General features: G+C 61.4%; 1 protein-coding gene across 4 annotated transcripts in view; it reads right to left on the bottom strand.

The window, feature by feature from the left end:
* Positions 1-1,138: 1,138 nt before the first annotated feature.
* Positions 1,139-23,664, bottom strand: part of MED27 (mediator complex subunit 27) — a 178,759-nt gene continuing 156,233 nt past the window's right edge. For all 4 annotated transcript variants that reach the window (XM_036260792.1, XM_036260794.1, XM_036260793.1 and 1 more), the window contains 3 exons: positions 20,866-20,907; positions 3,889-3,966; positions 1,139-1,598 (listed from right to left, as the gene is read on the bottom strand). In XM_036260792.1, the coding sequence (XP_036116685.1) occupies positions 1,464-1,598; positions 3,889-3,966; positions 20,866-20,907 (255 nt within the window). In that variant the 3' untranslated portion in view covers positions 1,139-1,463. The remainder of the gene's footprint in view (positions 1,599-3,888; positions 3,967-20,865; positions 20,908-23,664) is intronic.

Raw genomic sequence — 23,664 nt, 5'->3', positions numbered from 1 at the left:
CGCCTGCAGCGTGATGAACCAGGGTATTCGATCCAAACCCCGCGGCATGGACACCCTGCACTCCACCACACCACCTTACCGGACTCCCCCAACCCGAGCCCACACACGTCCGTCACTGGGGGGCTCTTTAACAACCAGGTTGCTGGCCCTGGCCGGTTTGGCTCAGCGGTTAGAGTGTCAGCCCGCGGACCAGGGAGTCCCGGGTTCGGTTCCCACTAAGGGCACGTTCCTCGGTTGTGGTTGGTCCCCGGCCCTAGACGGGGTCGTGTGGGTGGCAGCCAGTTGATGTCTCTCTCACATCGAATGTTTCTCTCTCTCTCTCTTCCCCCTCTCTCCCTCACGCTCTATCTGAAGATAAGTGCAAATATATCCTCGGGTGAGGATAAACAAACAAACAAACACAATGACAACCAGGTTGCTGCCCGCCCGCCCCCCCCCCCGGGCATCTGACTCAGTTGGTCTGGCCCGGGCCTGAGGATGCTCTGCTCAGCACACCCGGCAGGGTCCTTTCCACCATCAAATCCCCTCCACCCTCCGGCTCCTTGCAGCCAGTGGGGGTGAGTGGGCAGCGCTGGGAGGGGCCAGACCAGGTGGGAACCAGCATTCTTTGGGCGCCTCGGGAGGCGGTGTCTGCATCGACCCTTGCAGAGAACGAGGTCTGCAGCGCAGGCCGGGAGGGAGAGCTCGGGGGGCTCCCCACCCCGCCCGGGAACTTCACCGGGAACTTGACTGCTTTGGATGTTGGGGGTCAAGGCCAGAATGAACTCAGCAGACTGGGCTGAGTAATATTTAGGTCGAGACTCGGGACAAACAAGCCAGGCACCTGTCACGTCTGCTCACGTGTCCCAGCTGGTGACACGGCGGGTCCCTCTCCCATTGCTGTGTGTTACTGGTTTAGTAAAAAAGCTTTTGTGTACTTTTTCCTCAACAGGGAGAATACATGCGTCAAGTGGCCAAAATGCCTTTGGAATGGACGCCTGCCGACGCTGCCCTCCCTCCGGAGAGCAGAAAGCTGAACACGTGTCCTCGGACAGACTGCTCTCCACACAGAATCACTACGTTTTTCTTCCAAAGGCCCAGGTTCACTCGCGTGTTCTCTGACCCACCGTAAAAGGAAACAGGAAACGCCTTGTCCTGGGGATAGGTTTATTGCCTATAAAAATAAGTTACAAAACAAAACAAAACAAGACACCCAGCATGAAATACACATGGACACAGGGCTCATTCCACCCACAGGCTCATGGAAATGACTCAGAACACGGGCCCAGGAGGGTCAATTCACGGCATCGCTGACACACAGAGCACGTCGAGTGGCTTCTCACACCGAGTTCTGAGGTCTCCTTTCCCCCACCCGCTGAAGTGCCCCAGCCGGAGGGTCTGCCCTTCCAGAGGCTCCGCGTCAGGAGCCCTGCAGGTTTGGGGGGAGAGCCCAGCAGGGGCGGGGTGGGTCTGGGGGGCGGAGGTCACTGCCGGCAGGTGTCGTGGAAGGCTTCCAGGGTTCGGAAATCCCGCCACGTGGGGGGAAGGCCGTCCTGCAGGAACTTCCCGCAACGCTGGCACGGGGCCTGGAACAGCTTTATGTAGCTTCTCAGCCAGGTCTGAAAAGAGAGAGGAAGAGGGGTAGGGACGGAGTGCAGCTCCCCGTCGGCCGGGCAGAGGGCGGAGGGCGGAGGGCGGAGCACCTCGGCCGAGCCTGCACAGAAAGCTCCCCGGATCTGAGCGGCTGTGCTCTGGCCCAGCCCTGCCGCTCCCCGGCCCGAGACCAGTGTCCCTAAAGGAGGGCCACGGTGGGCCCGTCTCCGAACATGCGCACGGTCCTCTCCTGCTCGCCACCCGCAGTGGTCATGGACACGTGCGGAGGGCGACTTCCCATCGATGGCGATGTCAGAATTCTCCACTGAGGTCAACATGGCTTCTGTCTAATCGGATTCCCGGGGTCATCACTCACTGTCACTGTGAGGCCCAACACACCTTGGGGGGGGGGCACTGGTGCCACCGTAACGTAATAAGCGGCAGAGACACCCGGGGGCAGTTCAGATGCCGAGTCCCCGAGAACGTCATGCATAAGGATGAGACTGTAACTCGATTCCCAGCTCAAGGAGAGTCCTGCACACCCAGCCCAACCCCAGCACAGCTGAGCGCTCACTGCCACGGGCTCAGGCATCTCGTCATTTATGTCCTCCTGAATCACATCAGCGAGAGAAAATTGTTCTTTGAAGAGGTCGGCCGAGTTTACTGATAGAAATCCTTCTCCATCACAACTGCCTTCACGGGGCAGCCCATGCCCCTCAGTACCGCTCCCCCTTCCAGAGCCTCTGCACTGGAGGCTTTTGTTTTTTCTTTTTAATTCAGTCTCCACAGAGACTGTCAAAAATGGCTAATGCCAACTCCATTCTAGGCATCGTGGCAGGGCCCTGGGAGCCCCCTCGGCAGTGCCCACACCAGGACACAGGCCCTGCTGCCTCGCTGCCCTGTGCGGAGCCCTGTGGCCCTGGGAGCCCCTCAGCAGTGCCCACACCAGGACACAGGTCCTGCTGCCTCGCTGCCCTGTGCGGAGCCCTGTGGCCCTGGGAGCCCCTCAGCAGTGCCCACACCAGGACACAAGTCCCTGCTGCCTCACTGCCCCTGTGCGGAGCCGTGCTGGGGGTCTGGGCCAGAAGCACGCAGAGGTCGATGGATCACTCACTCAAACTATTTATCCTTCAGTGCCGATCAAATTCAAATGCTCCCAAACCCCCAAGTCAGTCACCGAGGGGAAAGTGGGCACCACGGCGCATCAGGTTAGAACAAGTCTGTGTCTGCCCAGAAGCGGAGCCTGCGGAGGCGGCGGCGGCGGCCGCCCTGCTCCCTGGACACAGCACGGACCGCGTGCGGGCGGCTCTGCCGAGCACCTGTGTGTGCTCAAGCTCCCAGCACCGAGAAGCCAGGTTTGTGTCCTCCAAGAAATGGACCGTAGGCCCTCGGAGCAGCCGAACTGCCGAGGCAAACACGATCGGCTTCACGGCGCGAGTGGTGCTGCCCCTGGCCGCCAGCAGCTGTGCGCTGGCATGTGAGCCTCTGCGTGGCTCTCGCGGTGCTGGGGAGGCAGGCATAGCAGCCGAGGCCGGGCCTGCTGACGAGAGAGCCCGAGCCGCCCGGATGTGCCCTCGGCTGGTGGGGTCAGGACGAGAGAGCCCGAGCCACCCGGATGTGCCCTCGGCCGGCGGGGTCAGGACGAGAGAGCCCGAGCCGCCCGGATGTGCCCTCGGCCGGCGGGGACAGGACGAGAGAGCCCGAGCCGCCCGGATGTGCCCTCGGCCGGCGGGGTCAGGACGAGAGAGCCCGTCACTGGCCCCGCGCAGGCCAACTGGTGGCCGTGTGACATTCGGGCAGCACCGCGCTGATGAACTGGCTTTAGGGGGTGGAGGGAGCAGTCCTGACTTGTGCGTTTGCCGATTTCCATGGTGTAAGTACCCAGGTTCAAGTCCAAGCTACCAATGGTTGAACAACCAGCTCTCAAAACTCTGCGTTTGTTGAACAAGAGCCGGCAGGCGCCGAGCTGACCCCATTCTGAGCCCCAGCTCTTTCAGTCAAAGGACGAAATGTCTCGGGAGGAGTGTGAGATTTGCCTTGGTCACTGCCACCTGCTCAGCGCCAAGCACGGGCCGGCGCAGGCCAGAAGCTCAATACATGTCCGCTGACTCGGTCGATGCTGGACACTGCCGGAAGCTCACTGCTGAAACCACCGACTGTTCCGCAGTGGCAGGAACATACCTAATTAGCGGAAATGGCTTTTCCTAGATCCCTTCCCAATTTCAAGGACGCATTTTGACACCAGCCTACCTCCCACTGTGAGGCCCCAGCGTCGACCTGCCCGACGAGCCTCGCTCAGCTCTTGAAGCCACTTACCATGAAGGACCTGACCACGACATCTGGCATCTGGGGCAGCTGGTAGTGGAGCAGGGCAGTGGTGGCATGGTCTGTCACCTGGGCACCAAGGACAACAACGAGTTAGAGGCCACTTCAAACGAGCACAGAGAAAACAAGACACATGCACCCCCTTTTAGAGCACGAACAGCCCCTGGAGGAAAGAACACCTGAAATGAAATCTGAAGTATGGAAATCAGTCTGCGGAGTGGGGGCGGCGCGGGGAGGGGTGTGGGAGGCAGGAAAGAAGGCCCCAGGCCTGAAGGCGAGCGGAGAGTGGACCATCCCGGCGACCTGGGAGGAGCGCGGTCAGTGGGACGTGGCGGGATCTAGGCGGTCACCCGGAAAGGCCTCCCCAGCCCCGCCTGCTCCCGGGCCTCCATTCTGTCTCACAGCCTGTGGCCACACTGGTTCTACGACAGGGTTTGGGGATTTCGGACAGTCTGCCCCTGGACCTACTGCTCTCCCAGGGGCCTTGCCGCTGCAAGGGTGGCCCTCTCGCCAGCACCCTGGAGGCCGCAGCCACTGCCCGACGGCGCAGGGGCTTGGCAGCAGGGCCGGGCACAGCTGCTGAGTCCGGAAGCCTGCTCTCTGGGTCTCGGCGTTTCTGGGAAACGGGCTGAAATCTGATGACTTCACGGGCTGCTAACCCTGCCATCAATCAGCAAATTAACAGGTTCTATCTAATTTGATAGCGATGTTCAAACACACGATTTACTTGATGGTCCTCATTAGGGATCTTGCCATTACAAATGCTGTGGTTAAAAAGGAGATGAAACTTTGTGCACCAGGAAAACAATGGTCTGCCCGGTGTCGCCGCACCGGTTCCTGCCGCAGCTGAGAACTGCGCTGTGCAAAGGGCCCAGGAGCAGCTGAGCAGGCTGGTCGGGTGCCGCCAGAAGGGCGGGTCCAGGCTCTACGCTGAGCTGCAAATGGCCCAGAAATGGGTCCAGCTGCGGGTCCACACCCACAGCCAGAGGCCACCCCCGAGAGTGAGGACCAGGCTGCCCAGCCCACAGAAGGCCCGCAGACCCTGCGCACGTGAAGCCCTCACCTCCAGCCTGCTTCCTGTCCTCCGTCCTCCCTGGACCTGCCCCTGCCCCCTGACTTGCACGGCCTGCTGGTAGCTGGTGGGCACCACCGGATGATCAGCCTGTGGGGGCAGGGATCACACCAGCTCGGTCTGTGCCGTGTCCCCAAGGCCCAGAACATCACCTGGCATCGCAGGTGCTCAAGACATATTTGTTGAATAAAGAAATAAACGTAAAAATGCCCACTCACCAAAGGCCACATACCAGAAACACCTGCACTGGCTTTCCTGCAAACACAGCAAACAGCTCGTGTATCCAACATGCCAAGAGATTCTTACCCGGTGACTTTCAAGATAAATGGTGCTCCTTTTTTCAAGTGCAGAGACTGTTTTTATTTTAAGCATTTTTGACAGACAGCTTTCTAAAATGAGCCATGTTTTTTTTAAACAGTAGCAATGATAACTTGGCAAAATGGCGGGTGGTGAATGGCAGGATGGAATTAATTGCTACAAACCAGCAAAATGAGCAGCCCCAGTGGTGCCTGGGCTAAAACGCTTGGCTCCCCCCCACCTGGACCTTGCTAACCCCAGCAAGTGCCATTCTGAGCTGACAAGACACTCCCCGCAACCACATTTGCCTTATGAAAAAACCGTGTCGAGAGAGTTCCTCCTGTGCCCCCCACAAAGCCCTCCACCCCCCATCACCACTGTCACACAGGGGACCCAGGTTGGCTTGGTTTGGGGGTGCCCTGAGGCCCCCAGTTCTGGGTGTCCTCCTTTCCCAGATGTGGAAGGCCCACCTCCCGCCCGAGTCCCCTGGGATGAGCCTGGACGGCTGTTCCAGCAGCGTGAGCAGCTGGCCTGGGACCTGACTCCCCAGTCAGACTGGCCCCCAGAGGTCCCTCCAAGGCTGGGATGCTTTGTTTGGCTGCACAGTGTCTTTGCTTTTCCTTTGACAATTGTTTTATCCTCACCCACGGACATTTTTCCATTTTTGTTCAGATAGAGTGGGAGGGAGAGAGGAAAAGAGAGAGAGAGAGAAACATCGACGTGAAAGGGACACATCGAGTAGCTGCCTCCTGCATGACCCAACAAGGGCCGGGGATTAACTGCAACCGAGGTACATGCCCTTGACCAGAATCGAACCCGCGACTCATTGAACCGCTGAGCCAAACCAGCCAGGGCTCCTTTGACAATTTTTAACACGAATGAGCAACATTTAAATTCAGGAAACTTCACCAAACTCGGATTTCAGTTTCTACCGAAGTATCAGGTTGGGGGCAGTAACTGTGTGCCTGCCTCATGGGTCGTTGTGAGACGAACAAGTCCCACCATGACAAGCTGGCACAAGGCCTGGCTCCTACTCGTCACTGTGCTGCGTCCACGTGGCCACCACCGGCGCGGGCGCGGGAGGGCAGCCTCCGGGCGGGCACGCAGCTGCAGTGTGCCTGGCAACCCCGGGGCTCACACCCAGCCGGCTCCACTCACGCTCCCTGCCGGTCCCCTGCGGCGTCTGGAAGTTAGGGCCTCTCCCCAAACACTGCCAAGAGTCTCTGCCCCAAGTCCTGCTCGCTGGGTGCTGGCCTGGCAGACCTGCGCCCTTCCCCTCCGCCCTTCCCTGGCGGACTCTGGACGGAGCGTTCCTGCGGACCTGCTTAGTGACAGCACTGCCCAGCCAGGGGTCTACGCCGGGCACCTGGGCTTGTCCACTGCCCACACTCAACTCTGGGTCCTGGGGTTATAAGTCGTTCATCTTGAATCTCTCTGCTTCTCCCCACTCCCCAGCCTGAGCTCCGGGCCCCGCCTCTTCCAGCAATGCCACCGGGCAGCTACTTCCTCTCTTAGCCGCAGGCTTCTGCTCTGGCAAACGGAGGAGTGACTGACAACACCTGTCGCGGGGGACAACCGAGGCTTCAGTGAAGTAGTCTGTGCAGCCTGTTCTATAAGCAGTAGTGACCACTAAGCTGTGACTCGAACCCGGCCACTCACTGCCGAAGACCCGCTCAGGGCATGGGAGTGCCCTCCCCTGGACCCCAGACGTGTGGCCCTGGTCCTGCCTCCTCTCCTCTCACCTCTGCTAAAATGCTGCCGGTGCCCCCCGCGGTCCCGCCCAGCTCCCATCCCCCTCTGGGGCCAGTTCAGATCCCTGTGCTCGAGGGAGCCCCCTAGGACCCCGAGGACCTTGCCTCTGGGCTCGGGTCCCCCCAGGCTGGCATCCTCAGGACCCAACTTGTATAGCTCTTCTCGTTTAGTGTCAGTTTCCCCAAGTTGACCGTGAACTCTGAGAGGCCAGGGGCCCTTCCTGCCTCCTCGACACAGAGGCTCTGACCCGTGTGGACGGGACACCCAGGAAGACGGGCCCACGTGCAGTCTGTGTGTGGGGCAAGAGCGAGGCCTCCCCAGGTGGGCGCGGCAGACGGGAGCCAGGCACCCTGGGCCCTGCTGAGAATCCTGGACTCTCCACCTGCGCTGGGAGGTCCCAGGGCTCACCGTCGGGTTCCCGTCCTTCCCAGCAGGTGGGACCCTCCCCGCTAGGCCTGGCCCAGGTGCTGGCTCCAGCCAGTGCTGGGAAAGGGCAGTGGTGGTGTCACTGCATCTGGAGCCAGCGAAGGGCGAGTGTGGATCCCTGCCCCCACCCCCACCCCTCCGCCAGGTCAAGAGCCAGGCTCAGGGTGGACTCACGAGGTGGTGGAGCCTCTGGGTCCGAGTGATGGAGAGAGCCCAGCCCTCTGAAAAGTCAGGGTAGTGTGTAGTGTGAGCAAGAAATAAACTGGCCGTTTAAATCATCTGTCACAGCAACTCTGCTTCCTCTTCACGCTGCCCCAGCCGCCCGGGACATTCCCGTCCCATCCACGAGACGAACCACGTGCCGGCCAGGTCTCCTAGTTCAGCCGAAACGTGTCCCGTCGAGGAGCGGAGCTGCTTGAAATGTGGGCCGTGGGCCCCCAGCGCGGGCAGCAGGAGCTCCGGGCCCACCGCGACCTGGAGTCAGAGCCCCTGGGCTGGGCCCAGCACGGGCAGCAGGAGCTCCGGGCCCACCGCGACCTGGAGTCAGAGCCCCTGGCTGGGCCCAGCACGGGCAGCAGGAGCTCCGGGCCCACCGCGACCTGGAGTCAGAGCCCCTGGCTGGGCCCAGCACGGGCAGCAGGAGCTCCGGGCCCACCGCGACCTGGAGTCAGAGCCCCTGGCTGGGCCCAGCACGGGCAGCAGGAGCTCCGGGCCCACCGCGACCTGGAGTCAGAGCCCCTGGGCTGGGCCCAGCACGGGCAGCAGGAGCTCCAGGCCCACCGCGACCTGGAGTCAGAGCCCCTGGGCTGGGCCCAGCACGGGCAGCAGGAGCTCCGGGCCCACCGCGACCTGGAGTCAGAGCCCCTGGGCCGTGGGCCCAGCGCGGGCAGCAGGAGCTCCGGGCCCACCGCGACCTGGAGTCAGAGCCCCTGGGCTGGGCCCAGCACGGGCAGCAGGAGCTCCGGGCCCACCGCGACCTGGAGTCAGAGCCCCTGGGCTGGGCCAGAGCTGGGCCAGCCTGTCACCATTCTCAGGAGGGCTGAGATGCAGGAGGCTGCAACCGACACTGAGCACCAAGGCCCCTGGGGACTCTGCTACCAGAGGACGCTGACTCAGCAGGTCTGGGGCGGGGCTTCTGTCAGACGGGGCCCTTCCGACAGGTCCGGTGGTGCGTAGGCTGGGGAGGGACCAGGTTTCGAGCAGCAAGGTGGAGGGTCCTGGGCGCCATGAGGACAGGCCCCAGAGGGCAGCACAAACCAGGGAGGACAACTCTGAGGAGAGCCCAGAGGGTCAGAGCCAGCGGAGCTGTTCAAACTTCATGGGCGCTGTGGTGTGGGGGGCGGTGCTGTGCTGGGGGGTCCTATTTCTGAGGTGCCTTTCCAGGACCTCAGCGTCATTGCTGACTTACACCCTGCTTTCACGAGAGCTGGCGGTACGTGCGCCCCGGTCCCCGTGGTAACTGAGGACTGTGCTCTTCATTTCCCTGGAGGAGAGGAACGCAGACTCCGCGGGCGAGGGGAAGGTGGCCCGAGCCTGTGACCTCCCTCCCAGCCTGGTGGTGTCTTCGGAAAGCCAGAGTCCGATTCGAGGCCCGGGATGGGAGATCTGTCACTGGGCGAGCGCTCGGGAGCAGAACGGACGGAGCTGACAGTGCCCTCCAGATACCCTGGAGTCGCGCACCCAAGCTCTGACTTGGCGTCGGGCTCCTCGGCAGGGCACCTACTCAGTCCTTCTACTACTGGGTCAGCGTCTGGCCAGATGCAGCTATTTTTCAAAAGGTCCAGTATGAAGTCCTCCCTCAACTGCCAAATGGTAATGGTTTTTCTCTGCTGCTCACACAATACTTAGATCACGGAATCTCTTGAATTTCTCCATCACCAAGTACAGAAATACTTTGATAGAAGAAAACAAAGCTGACTCACTTGCTGTTTTCCCTCCTCTCCACCCCCATCTCCTCCAGTGCTGGCTTTCGGGGTCCCATGACTGAACTCCCAACACAGCGGAGACAGGCTGCCGAATGTGGGAGAAGTGCACCTGCAGTGATCTTCGTTTTTGTCAAATATTCCACCTTCAGTACATTTTTGTTTTACACTTTCCAACAACAAAGTTGTTTCTTTTTCTCAGCATCCGAGACGTGGAGCTAAACGGGCCTCGGGCAGCAGAACCTAGTGACTGGCTTGAACAGCCCTGCCGCCGTGTGAGCTGCCGAGGCTCCGCTGGCGGACGGAAGCCTGGCCCGGGCGCGGGAAGGGCACTAAGGCGCGCGGAACCGCGGGCTCCACCCTCCTGCGCGGCGGCCTGGGAAGAGCTGCGGAGAGGTCAGAGCAGACGCGAGCCCAAGGAAACTAAGGAGCCGACAAGAACGCAACCGCCAACCGCCCAGACGGGGCCGGCAAAAGGAGGGGAGCAGAAAGACAGAACGGCTCAAAGGGGACAAGAGGGTCCATTTCCCTCGAGCAAAGAGAAGCGCAGCTGCTGCGGCTCGAACTGGGGTGCACCCCCCCCCCCGTCTCAGGCTGTGCTGCAGGCGCTCTGTTCCGAACAGGGCGACATTTCCGCCGTCCACCAGCATCCCCGGCTTCGGCGACCCTCCTTCCAGCGTCCCCCCCAGCAGCCTCAGACACCCTCTCCGCCGAGCTGATGGAAGGAAACTCACAGAGAAGAAAGGAATCTTTCAAGAGACCTTGAAACAGCTGCCAGTCAAGGCGCTGGCGGAGACGCCAGTCAGAGTAAGTGTCCCGAAGCTCCCGACCATATTGTGCGCACGGAGCTGCTGACACCCCACTCCCAGCATCGGGAGGGAGGCACTGGGGAGGACAAGTTATTTCCACCGCACCCCCAGCGAACTGCCTGCAGTAACAGCAGCCGTCCAAGTCAGCATGCTTGGAGCACCTGCCCCGGGCAGGGCCGGTCTACACTGCACAGCCTGGCGAGGGCCCAGGCTTTGGAGCCAGGTTGCACAAGCTTGGATCTGGTCTGTCCCTCGTGAGCCGGTGACCTTAGACGAGGACTGAATGTCTTGTGAAGGAAACGCTGCTTCCTGCCTTGCTCACTGCCACACCCAGGCACCCACCCTGCAAGGGTCTGACATGGACTCGGGCGGGCCCTCGAGATCTCCGGGTTGAGCGAGTCTCCTGGGAGCCCTGGCATTAGTCGGGGGTGTGCCTGTTACCCAATGCTCTCTGCTTCAGAGGAGGACGCGGAGGCAAGCTAGGCCGCCCAGGGAGCAGGCGTCAGCAGGGCGGCTCAGCCACAGGCTGGACCGCGTCTCTCTGGAACAGTCCCTGAGGGGAATGTCCTGGGGGACAACGGGAGAGGTGAGCGGGAGAGGGGTGAGCCGGGACTCACGGTGGAGGGCAGGCTGGTCTGGGGAAGCTGGCGTGCAGCGCTGGGCAGCCTGCTGGGCCGTGGGGAGGGGCCTGGGGACTGGAAGGTGGCCGAGCTCCCAAAAGCAGTTGTTGGGTTCTGACCCGGAAGACCCCGAGTGTGCAACCCTCAGGAAGAAGTGAGTGCAGAGATGAGCCAGCGCCTCTGAGCCCTCTGGTGGCAGAGGGGCACAAACCACGTCCAGCAGATGGCCGGGCTCTCCGGCTCCATCTCGCCGCAAACTGGGCCCCGGTGAGTGCCGGGCCAGGCCCTCGGTCGTGACCCCTCAGGGAGCCTTGCAGAGCGAAGGCCCCGGCTTACTGTCAGGGGGAGACAGGGATCAAATCGACTCTGGGTGTAGAAGTGTGTGAACAGCCCTCGAAGGGCAGGTGGCTCCCAGGGCCAGCAACGCTCCCTCCTGTTTCCTTCTGCTTTTCCAGCCTGGTCAGCACAGCCCAGCTGTCAGCTGGGGGAGGAGCTGCCCTTCGGGATGACCCAGGAACTGCCCATCACCCCTCCTCCCGAAACTCGTCCGCACCGTCACTGGTGGAGAGTCCGTGGACCGGAACTGACCTTTCGACGTTCAGCTGCCACTGGCCCCTGCACTGGTGAAAGCTGTGCCTCGGCTCCGTCCTCTGCGACTGCCCAGACACGGGAAGAACACAGACACCGCCGCATGCGTGTCCCAGTACAGGGTGGGGCCCCGGCCTTGGGCTCACCAAGCAGCACCGAGCAGGGGAAGGGCCGGGCCTCGGCCTCACCAAGCAGCACCGAGCAGGGGAAGGGCCGGGCCTCGGGCTCACCAAGCAGCACCGAGCAGGGGAAGGGCCGGGCCTCGGGCTCACCAAGCAGCACCGAGCAGGGGAAGGGCCGGGCCTCGGCCTCACCAAGCAGCACCGAGCAGGGGAAGGGCCGGGCCTCGGGCTCACCAAGCAGCACCGAGCAGCAGAAGGGCCGGGTCTCGGGCTCACCAAGCAGCACCGAGCAGCGGAAGGGCCGGGCCTCGGGCTCACCAAGCAGCACCGAGCAGCGGAAGGGCCGGGCCTCGGGCTCACCAAGCAGCACCGAGCAGCGGAAGGGCCGGGCCTCGGCCTCACCAAGCAGCACCGAGCAGGGGAAGGGCCGGGCCTCGGGCTCACCAAGCAGCACCGAGCAGCGGAAGGGCCGGGTCTCGGGCTCACCAAGCAGCACCGAGCAGCGGAAGGGCCGGGCCTCGGGCTCACCAAGCAGCACCGAGCAGCGGAAGGGCCGGGCCTCGGGCTCACCAAGCAGCACCGAGCAGCGGAAGGGCCGGGCCTCGGCCTCACCAAGCAGCACCGAGCAGCGGAAGGGCCGGGCCTCGGCATGAGGCCTCTGACCTGCCCCCCCAGCCCTCCTCCTCCTGGTCGGCACATGCTGGCTGAGAAGGGCTCTGGAGGGAGGTGCAAAGGAGCCGGGAGGAGGAATCTCAGCACAGAGCATGTGGGTTCAAGTCCCCTGACGACTTTGCTGGGCATCCGGCCCAGGTGGCACCAAGCAGGCACCCACGCCAGCCACACGGCCGTACCCGACGGGTGAGTCCTGTCCTCTGGGAACTCCCATGCCTGGGCTTGGAGTTGGTCACACACAGTTCCAGTATACAATTTATGCTGGGTGCTCGTGTCCAACGCTTCAGAGAACTGACTCTTCCAGGGACGACAATCTCTTCTACTGAAAAGCACCAGGTGGCCACTGAGCAAACAGCCCGAGCAGTCTGTCCCCCAGAGCCGGTCTTTGCATGGGAGTTGAGTGAGTGAGTGAGTGAGCACGGGAATAAGGAGGCAGTGGCCTGCCCACAATGGTGCCCGCCGCTGAACAGCCCTCGTGAGCACAGCTGGGCTCTGCTGGCGGCACAGGTTCTGCCCTCTGCTGCCTCTAGAACACGGACAGTGGGCTACGGCCTTTGTGCAGCCCCGGCCCTGCCTCCCTGGGTGCAGGAGCAGCTGCACACTGCCTCTCGCGCCCCCTAAGTCACCCATGGAAATGCACAGTTTTGAAACGAGGAGGTTAAAGATCAAACGGTGACTGTCCTGCAGAGTTTAAATGTCAGGAAAATATGAACACACTCAAAACCTTTCCTGGCTCTTTGTCATTCTGCCCTTTCAGATGGTCCCCCCTACTCCTAAGCTCCATTCTCTGAATCTGCTCTGCTGGGGATCTGCTGCTATAAAAAGCTCCCTCGCCTTAGGACCAAGCGCAAAGAGCCTCTGGGACACCGGTCAAAGCCGGGAACCTGTCGGCAGCCGTGGACCCGCAGCGAGCGGCCCGCAGCCCTCCGCCCTGTGCGCCTGGGGAAGGGGCTGTGGGGGAGGGCAGGGCTGCCTGGCAGAGTCCCTGTGGCAGACAAAGGCAGGCTGCCTTTATTCACGTGGTCGGACTGGTGACAGGACAGGGCGTGTTCGTCTTTAACCAGGAGCAGCTCGGCCCAGAGCACTGGGCAGGTGCGTGCTTCTCAGCTCAACAACATTTCCCAGGAAAGCAAGGCACGTGTGAGCTGGGCGTGGCTCTGGGAGGCCGTCCTCCCTCCCACCCCTGCCGGCACGTGGAGGGGAAGGGCGCTCCCCGCAGTGGCCACCGCTGCCACCGTGGCAGAACACGACACACAGTGACTGTGCCCAAAGGGGGGTCCTGGGCTTCAACGCCAGAGCGACGCAGGGAGTGAGCTCCCCCAACCAGCCTGGGCCCAGGCGGGAGCCCCGCGGCCCCTCCCCAGAAGCGGGGTGCAGCTGCGGCATCTACCACCAGTCAGGGCTTGTGGCCAGTTTTCTACCTGAGAAGGTCCGTTTGTGACCAAGGAGCCTCCGGGGCCACGCCCCTGGGCTCTCCCAGTGTGCCTCAGTCCTGCCTCCTGCTGGCAGCTGACCTGCGGCGCCCACCCCAACCGGCCTGGTCCACCTGGATGGGCGACCGGGCAGCTGACGGCAGGAGGCCATGTTGCCACAGGGCTCCCCAACAGTGCCTTTCTGGAAAGGCTACAGGCCACGCCCATCGGGCCCCCTGAAATCTAAGTGGGCGGACGCAAGGAAGACAGAATCCTGAGGAAAACTGACACCACGGAGCAGAGTTTAGGGATGCAGCCACCCAATCCTCTCTCGGCAGTTTCAGTTTGAAACGCCAAACGTCACCCCATAAATGGCACCAGGCCTTCGGAGTCGGCAAGGGCAGAGCACCCCGCTTCGCTTTTACCCCGCGGCTGAGGGGCAGGGGGCCTGCCCTCGGACCCCCGCTGAGCTTTCCTCTCTGCAACGCTTCCGCACGCAGCCGCAGAGAACACTTCTAAAAACTAAAATCCCAAACCTTTTCCATGGGACGGTAATTAGGTGAGAGCGTTATTGATAAAGGATTAAGTTTAATTCTGCACTACATCATTTCCCAATACACTCCTTAATGTGACAGCGCAGGCAGTGTGGAGTCGGGAAGGGAGAGGCTCTTGATCAGTAACTCCCACCTACCTCTGAAAAGGGACAAGACTTCGATGGCACCTGCCTCCAGTGCCGACTGGCAAGCGTGGCAACTGTCCACAGGCTCGAACCAGCCGCCATCGGAGTCCAGTCCGCCCGCTTACAACAGGTGACGGAGAAGATTAGACGCCCAGAAAGGGCTCCTCACAAACACAGACCTGCCAGTCACCAGTGGAGATGAAGCCCCACCCCTACAAATTCACCTGTTTCTCCTGCTCCAAACATGTTACATAGGCGTCAAGGAAGGAATTGGCAGGTGCTCCGAAATCTCTCCAACTACCCTAGTATCAGATTTCAAACACTGCTTCAGGGTGTGTTTGTAGTTTTAGACAAATACAAAGAGTGTTATTGTTAGGGAGATGGAATAAAAATACAGCACCGTCTCTCCAAATCTATGCTTCACACTTTACAGCTTCCTAGTCGAGTCCCTGCATTCGAACACATCCCTCCTGCACACAAGGTGAGGACCGCAGAGGCCAAGGAAGCACGCAGCAGGCCCTCCTCCTAAAGGGTATGCGAATGGAGCCGCCCTGTTAACACCACTGCGACACCCAGAGGACAGGCACCGGGATCAACCAGGTTAAACAAACCACAGAGCCTTCCAGGGTCCTCACCATGAAGGTGAACCCAGACGCAGATAAGGACCAGTGCTCCTTCTCCTTAGAACGGTCAACCAGCTGCCGGGAAACGGACAAAAGCCACCAGCACAGACCCAGGTGGCATTGAGGGGGAGACCCGTGCACGCAGAGGCCTCAGGCGCGGCCGCCTGAATAAGGACGCAGGCGCCCGCCGGTCTACACTCTTCTCTCCCTCGGGCTGCAGACCCGGGAGGGAGGCTACTTCCTCCCTGATGCTTCTGGGGGGCTCATCTGGATAACGCGGTGTTAGAAGAGTCAAGATAATGACTTTCTCTTTTAAATAAACTTCACATTTTGGACTAATTTCAGATTTACAGGGAAGTTGCCAAGATGGTCCAGAGTTCCTCCGTCCTCCTCACCCAGTTTCCCCACTACTAACATCGTTCATTACCTGGTACAGTCATCACAGTTAGACAATCAACACTGGTTACTTATTCTTTTTTTTTTTATCCTCACCCAAGGATATTTTTCCATTTTTTGTACAGATAGAGTGGGAGGGACAGAGAGGAAGGAGAGAGAGAGAGAAACATCGATGTGAAGGGACACATCGAGTGGCTGCCACCCGCACGACCAACCAGGGCCGGGGACAAACTGCAACCGAGGTACATGCCCTTAGCGGGAACCAAACCCGGGTCTCTCCGGACCTCAGGCCAACGCTCTAACCACTGAGCCAAACCGGCCAGGGCTGGTTACTTATTATTAACTAAACCCCAGAGTTTATTTGGGTTTCACCAGTTATTCCATTAGCGTCCCCTTTCTGGTTCAGGGCCTGACCCAGGGCAGCACACTGCGTCAGCTGTGACGGGGTTGTGACATTTCAACGCACGCACAGGTCCCGAACGTGGGGCGCTGAGCCCAGACTCCTGCCCGGCTCAGCCTTTCGCGTCACGGGTCTGGGAACAAGGTGATGTAATGCAGGCTGAGCACCACTGCAAGGCTGGCCCACCGTGCTCCTTGGATACAGAAGCCTTATGGGTGTGGCGTTTACTTTTGGGGTGACGAGTACGCTTCGGAACTAGACAGAGGTGGTGGTCCCACACCTGGTGCAGGTAAAGCCACGGGACTGATGACTACATGGCTAATGTCATGTCAGTTCACCTCGAGAAGAAACGCCCTGCTCTCCAAGCTGCCCGGCACGCCTTGGACACCTGCTTCAGGGGCACGGCACAGGCTGACCTTCAGAGTCACATCCCTCCTCTGCGTCCAGCCCTTCCGTGGTTCCCGCTGAACTGAGGACGGACCCAAAACCCACACAGAACCTGGAAGCCCTGCCTGCGCCCAGCTCTCGCCCCCACTGGCTCCCTCCGGCCGCAGGCTCCAATCACACAGGCTCCCAGCAGTCCCAGGGCACACTCCCAGCACAGGGCTCCCAGCAGTCCCAGGACACACTCCCAGCACAGGCTCCCAGCAGTCCCAGGACACACTCCCCGCACAGGCTCCAAGCAGTCCCAGGACACACTCCCAGCACAGGGCTCCCAGCAGTCCCAGGGCACACTCCCAGCACAGGGCTCCCAGCAGTCCCAGGACACACTCCCAGCACAGGCTCCCAACAGTCCCAGGACACACTCCCAGCACAGGCTCCCAGCAGTCCCAGGACACACTCCCAGCACAGGGCTCCCAGCAGTCCCAGGACACACTCCCCGCACAGGGCTCCCAGCAGTCCCAGGACACACTCCCCAGCACAGGGCTCCCAGCAGTCCCAGGACACACTCCCCAGCACAGGCTTCCAGCAGTCCCAGGACACACTCCCCAGCACAGGCTCCCAGCAGTCCCAGGACACACTCCCAGCACAGGGCTCCCAGCAGTCCCAGGACACACTCCCCAGCACAGGGCTCCCAGCAGTCCCAGGACACACTCCCCAGCACAGGCTCCCAGCAGTCCCAGGACACACTCCCAGCACAGGGCTCCCAGCAGTCCCAGGACACACTCCCCAGCACAGGCTCCCAGCAGTCCCAGGGCACACTCCCAGCACAGGCTCCCAGCAGTCCCAGCACACTCCCAGCACAGGCTCCCAGCAGTCCCAGGACACACTCCCAGCACAGGGCTCCCAGCAGTCCCAGGGCACACTCCCAGCACAGGCCCCCAGCAGTCCCAGGACACACTCCCAGCACAGGCTCCCAGCAGTCCCAGGGCACACTCCCAGCACAGGCTCCCAGCAGTCCCAGGACACAGTCCCAGCACAGGCTCCCAGCAGTCCCAGGACACAGTCCCAGCACAGGCTCCCAGCAGTCCCAGGGCACACTCCCAGCACAGGGCTCCCAGCAGTCCCAGGACACACTCCCAGCACAGGGCTCCCAGCAGTCCCAGGACACACTCCCAGCACAGGCTCCCAGCAGTCCCAGGGCACACTCCCAGCACAGGGCTCCCAGCAGTCCCAGGACACACTCCCAGCACAGGGCTCCCAGCAGTCCCAGGACACACTCCCAGCACAGGCTCCCAGCAGTCCCAGGGCACACTCCCAGCACAGGCTCCCAGCAGTCCCAGGACACAGTCCCAGCACAGGCTCCCAGCAGTCCCAGGACACACTCCCAGCACAGGGCTCCCAGCAGTCCCAGGGCACACTCCCAGCACAGGCCCCCAGCAGTCCCAGGACACACTCCCCGCACAGGGCTCCCAGCAGTCCCAGGGCACACTCCCAGCGCAGGCTCCCAGCAGTCCCAGGACACACTCCCAGCACAGGCTCCCAGCAGTCCCAGGGCACACTCCCAGCACAGGGCTCCCAGCAGTCCCAGGGCACACTCCCAGCACAGGCTCCCAGCAGTCCCAGGGCACACTCCCAGCACAGGGCTCCCAGCAGTCCCAGGACACACTCCCAGCACAGGCTCCCAGCAGTCCCAGGACACACTCCCAGCACAGGGCTCCCAGCAGTCCCAGGGCACACTCCCAGCACAGGCTCCCAGCAGTCCCAGGGCACACTCCCAGCACAGGCTCCCAGCAGTCCCAGGGCACACTCCCAGCACAGGCTCCCAGCAGTCCCAGGGCACACTCCCAGCACAGGGCTCCCAGCAGTCCCAGGACACACTCCCAGCACAGGCTCCCAGCAGTCCCAGGACACACTCCCAGCACAGGGCTCCCAGCAGTCCCAGGGCACACTCCCAGCACAGGCTCCCAGCAGTCCCAGGACACACTCCCAGCACAGGGCTCCCAGCAGTCCCAGGACACACTCCCAGCACAGGCTCCCAGCAGTCCCAGGACACACTCCCAGCACAGGGCTCCCAGCAGTCCCAGGGCACACTCCCCGCACAGGCCCCCAGCAGTCCCAGGGCACACTCCCCGCACAGGGCTCCCAGCAGTCCCAGGGCACACTCCCAGCGCAGGCTCCCAGCAGTCCCAGGGCACACTCCCAGCACAGGCTCCCAGCAGTCCCAGGGCACACTCCCAGCACAGGCTCCCAGCAGTCCCAGGACACACTCCCAGCACAGGGCTCCCAGCAGTCCCAGGGCACACTCCCAGCACAGGCTCCCAGCAGTCCCAGGACACACTCCCAGCACAGGCTCCCAGCAGTCCCAGGACACACTCCCAGCACAGGCTCCCAGCAGTCCCAGGGCACACTCCCAGCACAGGCTCCCAGCAGTCCCAGGGCACACTCCCAGCACAGGGCTCCCAGCAGTCCCAGGGCACACTCCCAGCACAGGCTCCCAGCAGTCCCAGGACACACTCCCAGCACAGGCTCCCAGCAGTCCCAGGGCACACTCCCAGCACAGGGCTCCCAGCAGTCCCAGGGCACACTCCCAGCACAGGCTCCCAGCAGTCCCAGGGCACAGTCCCAGCACAGGGCTCCCAGCAGTCCCAGGGCACAGTCCCAGCACAGGGCTCCCAGCAGTCCCAGGGCACAGTCCCAGCACAGGGCTCCCAGCAGTCCCAGGGCACACTCCCAGCACAGGCTCCCAGCAGTCCCAGGGCACACTCCCCGCACAAGCTCCCAGGAGTCCCAGGGCACACTCCCAGCACAGGGCTCCCAGCAGTCCCAGGACACACGCCCCGCACAGGCTCCCAGCAGTCCCAGGACACACTCCCCGCACAGGCTCCCAGCAGTCCCAGGACACACTCCCCGCACAGGCTCCCAGCAGTCCCAGGGCACACTCCCAGCACAGGGCTCCCAGCAGTCCCAGGGCACACTCCCAGCACAGGCTCCCAGCAGTCCCAGGACACACTCCCAGCACAGGCTCCCAGCAGTCCCAGGGCACACTCCCCGCACAAGCTCCCAGCAGTCCCAGGGCACACTCCCAGCACAGGGCTCCCAGCAGTCCCAGGACACACTCCCCGCACAGGCTCCCAGCAGTCCCAGGACACACTCCCCGCACAGGCTCCCAGCAGTCCCAGGACACACTCCCCGCACAGGCTCCCAGCAGTCCCAGGGCACACTCCCAGCACAGGGCTCCCAGCAGTCCCAGGGCACACTCCCAGCACAGGGCTCCCAGCAGTCCCAGGGCACACTCCCAGCACAGGCTCCCAGCAGTCCCAGGGCACACTCCCAGCCCAGGGCTCCCAGCAGTCCCAGGGCACACTCCCAGCACAGGCTCCCAGCAGTCCCAGGGCACACTCCCAGCACAGGGCTCCCAGCAGTCCCAGGGCACACTCCCAGCACAGGCTCCCAGCAGTCCCAGGGCACACTCCCAGCACAGGCTCCCAGCAGTCCCAGGGCACACTCCCAGCACAGGCTCCCAGCAGTCCCAGGACACACTCCCCGCACAGGCTCCCAGCAGTCCCAGGGCACACTCCCAGCACAGGCTCCCAGCAGTCCCAGGGCACACTCCCAGCACAGGGCTCCCAGCAGTCCCAGGACATACTCCCAGCACAGGGCTCCCAGCAGTCCCAGGACACACTCCCAGCACAGGGCTCCGGCTGCTGCCCCCTCGCCTGGAGCGTGTTCCCGTGGCTTCCAAAGGGCTGGCTCCTTCTCATGCTTCCTGTCTCAGCTCAGCGTCATCCCCAAAGGCCTCCCTCTGTGACCACCCCAAAGCGACGGGCCTTTCCTGTCATTCTGACCGCAGCCCCGAGAGACAACCTGGACTTGTCTCCCACACTCCTTGCCCGTTTGTTCCCCCATCTTCCCAGCGGCGGAATAGTGCCTGGCACAGGACAGAGGGGCCCAGCTCACAGCAGCTGTTGAACTGGACGAGGCCACGAACGAAATGACAACCACTCTGTTATCTGCACAGCTGGGGGGAGCAGAGCGAGGATGGACGCGCAGCGGAGGAAGCAGAGGTGCTCCGCGGGCGGGGGACCTTCCCGAGCCCAGGTGTGGAGCCGGTTCCGGGACGGGCCCCTTCCACCACCAGGAGCTGGAAAATGGTCTTTCTCTAGTCACACTGCATTTTTTTAAAAACCTAATTAACTTTTGTTAACAGATGTTTCTCCCGCCTACCCCAACATACCGTGTTTTCCCCCCAAACATTTCCCAAACGGTACTTCATGAGGAGGCCCAGTACAATATTGAAAAAGATGTCGCCAAAGTGTGGGGGGAGGTGGGGTCAGGTGAGGGTGGGGCTGGCCTGTCTCTAAGGCACCTGCACAGACCATACGGGCTCTGAGAAGCTGAGTACAAAACTGTGGTGTGAGCTTGAAACAACCCCAAAGCCTCTGATTTTTTAAAAAGGTGTAATTTACAGTGACAAAATTCGCCCTTTGTGGGTACGGAGTTCCCCTCGTTCTGAAACACGCAATCAGGACACCACGATGCAGCGTTTCCACTGTGCAGCCAGCTCCCCGTCCCTTCGGGGTGATCCCTGCCGCGCTCCCAGCCCTGGCAGCCGCTGACCGGACCCCTCCCTGAGGCCTGTCTCCCCGGAGTCGCAGCAACGGCGTCAGACAGCGAGCGGCCTCTGGTGCGGGCCCTGTCCACTCTTCCGAACGGCTGGGACTACAGACCAGCGCTTCTACCTCGAAGCACTACTTCCCGCCACCCTCCCGAGTAAGAAGCAAGAGCACGACTTACCTTCTGGAATACCTGGTAGTTAGACTTGGACCATATATCCAGCTGGGGGAAGAGACAAAAGCATCATCAGTGTCAGTTTTAGAACATGGACTTCAAAAGTGATACTCTAACCACTTTCCTAAAGAATAAAACACGATCACAGATTAACCGCCGTGGGAAGGACGTAAATGCCCTGCCTGAAGATCTTCACCAGCCTGTGCCTTGAGGAGGCTCACGGAGGGACAGAGAAGCCAGCCCGACCCCTGGTCGTGGGCGAGGCCCGTGAGCCGAGCCCGTGCTCACTCTTCTCACCGTGACCCCAGCACCGTTCCCTCGCACGCTCGGCGGGCCAAGGCCAGTCTTGCGGGGACCTCCGCACTGGCACGACCTTTGCCGGGGCTGCTTTCCCATGAACCTCAGGGCTCCTCCTATGCTCCCGGAGCGCCAATGTCACCTTATCAGAGAGGCACGTCCCAGTACTCTGCCTGAATGTTATTCCCATATCCTTTCTCTTCTCTTTATTCTTTCGAAACACTTCCATTTCCATAGCATTTAAAGCTGCCGGAACCTTTCTGTGTTATGCGTCCTGGCCTGGCCCTGGCCTGTCAGGCTGCAGCGGGTCCTTCTGAGTGGAGCGAAACTCCAGCCGGCACCACACTGGGGCCTCCACCTGCATGCTCTCCCTGAACCCCCAGGGCAGCCCATGCGGCTGATCCCACCAGCACCCTTACTTTCCACATGACAGACAGCGGTCCAGAGCCACTCAATTGCCCCAGGTAACCCGCGGAGGCCTCCCCGGACTGTCTCACCGGGTGGTGCGAAACCTGGAGACCCTCCTCCGCTGTTCGCATACAGACCCCGGGTCCCTGCCGGAGTGTCTGAGCAGCAGGTTTGGAGTGGGCTGAGAATGTGTCCTCGTTAGAGCCCTGCCCTCCAGAGAAACTGCGAGTGCTGGTCAGGGCAGAGCCTGGGATCTAGGGCACCCCTGCCTCACAACCAGGGAACGTGGGGGTCTGGGACGAAAGGCAGGTAGGGCTCAGAGTAAACCCAGTCCAGTCCTTTGGCCACACTTGGTTCTGTACAGGGCATTTCAAGGCAGAGTCTCACCAAACCAGTCTGGGGTTACAGGTTTGCGTGAGAAATCCAATCAATGCCCTCTCACTATTTCAAGAACAAAGCGGCTACGGCGAAAACAGTCACCCCAGTGCACTGCTGGGAGGGAGCTAAAGATCGTGCAGATTCAGGCAGGGCCATCAGTGTGTCCCTGGTGCTAAGAAGTCAACTTCAGTATACGAGGTCAAGAGCTGAGCAAACTGAAACACCTGGCCAATGGGCCTCTTGGAACCTGCTCTGGGCTTGGCCAGTGGTCGGGGTGGGAACCGACAGTGGTGTGAGCCTGCATGCTGTGCTGCTGATTTCGAAACACCTGGGAGCATGAGAAACAATCAGATGGGAAGACTTCCCTAAGAACACAGGGAGTGTTGCATTGGGTAGGGACAGTTCTGTCCCGAGGAAGACACCAACAGTCGGCCTTCTCAAAACAGGCCTTAGAAATGAAAAGTAGGGCTGTGGCCCTGACTGGTGTGGCTCAGTCGGTTGGAGTGTCGTCTCGTACACCGAAGGGTTGCGGGTTCAATTCCCAGTCAGGGCACATACTTGGGTTTCACGTTGGTGTCTCCCTCGCAAATCAATAAGCACATCCTCAGGTGAGGATTAAAAAGAACTCGGGCTGTGAACAGACATACATCTAGTTCTGCCTTCTTCCCGCTCACGATCAGTCTCACGTACATTTCTCGGCGTCTGGGAGCTTCTGGCCGCGGAAAGGCTCGGATGGCCCTGAGGCCTCTCCCTCTGCCCTGTGGCACCGCGCGGAGGCGGCACTGCCCAGGGCCAGGACACTTGGAAGAGCTCGATGGCCCGAGCAGTCGCTCGTCTTCCTTCCCCACCCCGGGACTGGCGCCGCCCCTTCCTGGGCTTCCGCAACAGCCCCCCAAGCACCCCTCCCCTATTCTGGCTAACTGCTCTCCAGAGGGGGCTGTCATTTTCCAGTCACTCCCCCCAGTTAAACCAATTCATGGGGTAACAACTCTAAAAAATCTTTAGGCATTATAATTTCATTTGGCAGGTTGGCAATCCTGGGGTAGGGGGTGACACGCTACTTTCTGTAAGTCTGAAGGAAACCTCCGCAGAAGCGTGAAGTGAGGCCCCCACACAATGGTTCTGCTGCAGAGCAGTCCTGTGGGCAGCTGGTCACCCTGGGGTGGGGGTGGGGGAGTGGGAAGTCAGGTTCGGGTTCTATTCTTAGTGCGCAGTTTAGCCCAGGACTCAGAAGATGCAGCTTTAATGACTACCCAGAGACTGCTGAGTGAATGACGTTTTGTATCTTTTAGTTCTAACAAATCACTGCCAGGATGACGGGAAGATGACAAAGACTCTGACTCTAAATTTTCGGAAGAATAACATCCACGTCTGGACTGGGAACTGAGACACTCTCCTGCCGGTTTATGCCCACGGTGGTTTCTTCTGAAGGTCTCCACTGTGCCTCCCGCCTGCCCTGCCGCACACGGCACACCGAGACAAACCGCGGGCCAGGGGCGAGAGGGAGGAGTCTGACCACACAGAAAAGTTAAAGCTTTTATTTCAAAGATAAAATTATTTAAAAAGAAAATAACAAAAAACCTTCAGTACTGCAAAGTGTTTTAAGAGACACTCAGCGAGGGAAGAGGCACCAGTTAACCGAGAGCCAGGCCGCCCAGCCTGACCGTGGCTGCTGGCAGCACCGTCTCATTCGAGTGCGTGTGCTGCTCCTCCTGAAAGGTG

This window comes from Molossus molossus, unplaced genomic scaffold (genome assembly GCF_014108415.1).
Source record: "Molossus molossus isolate mMolMol1 unplaced genomic scaffold, mMolMol1.p scaffold_m16_p_14, whole genome shotgun sequence".
In the NCBI taxonomy this organism is placed as follows: domain Eukaryota; kingdom Metazoa; phylum Chordata; class Mammalia; order Chiroptera; family Molossidae; genus Molossus; species Molossus molossus.
This window is presented reverse-complemented; position numbering and strand designations above follow the sequence as displayed.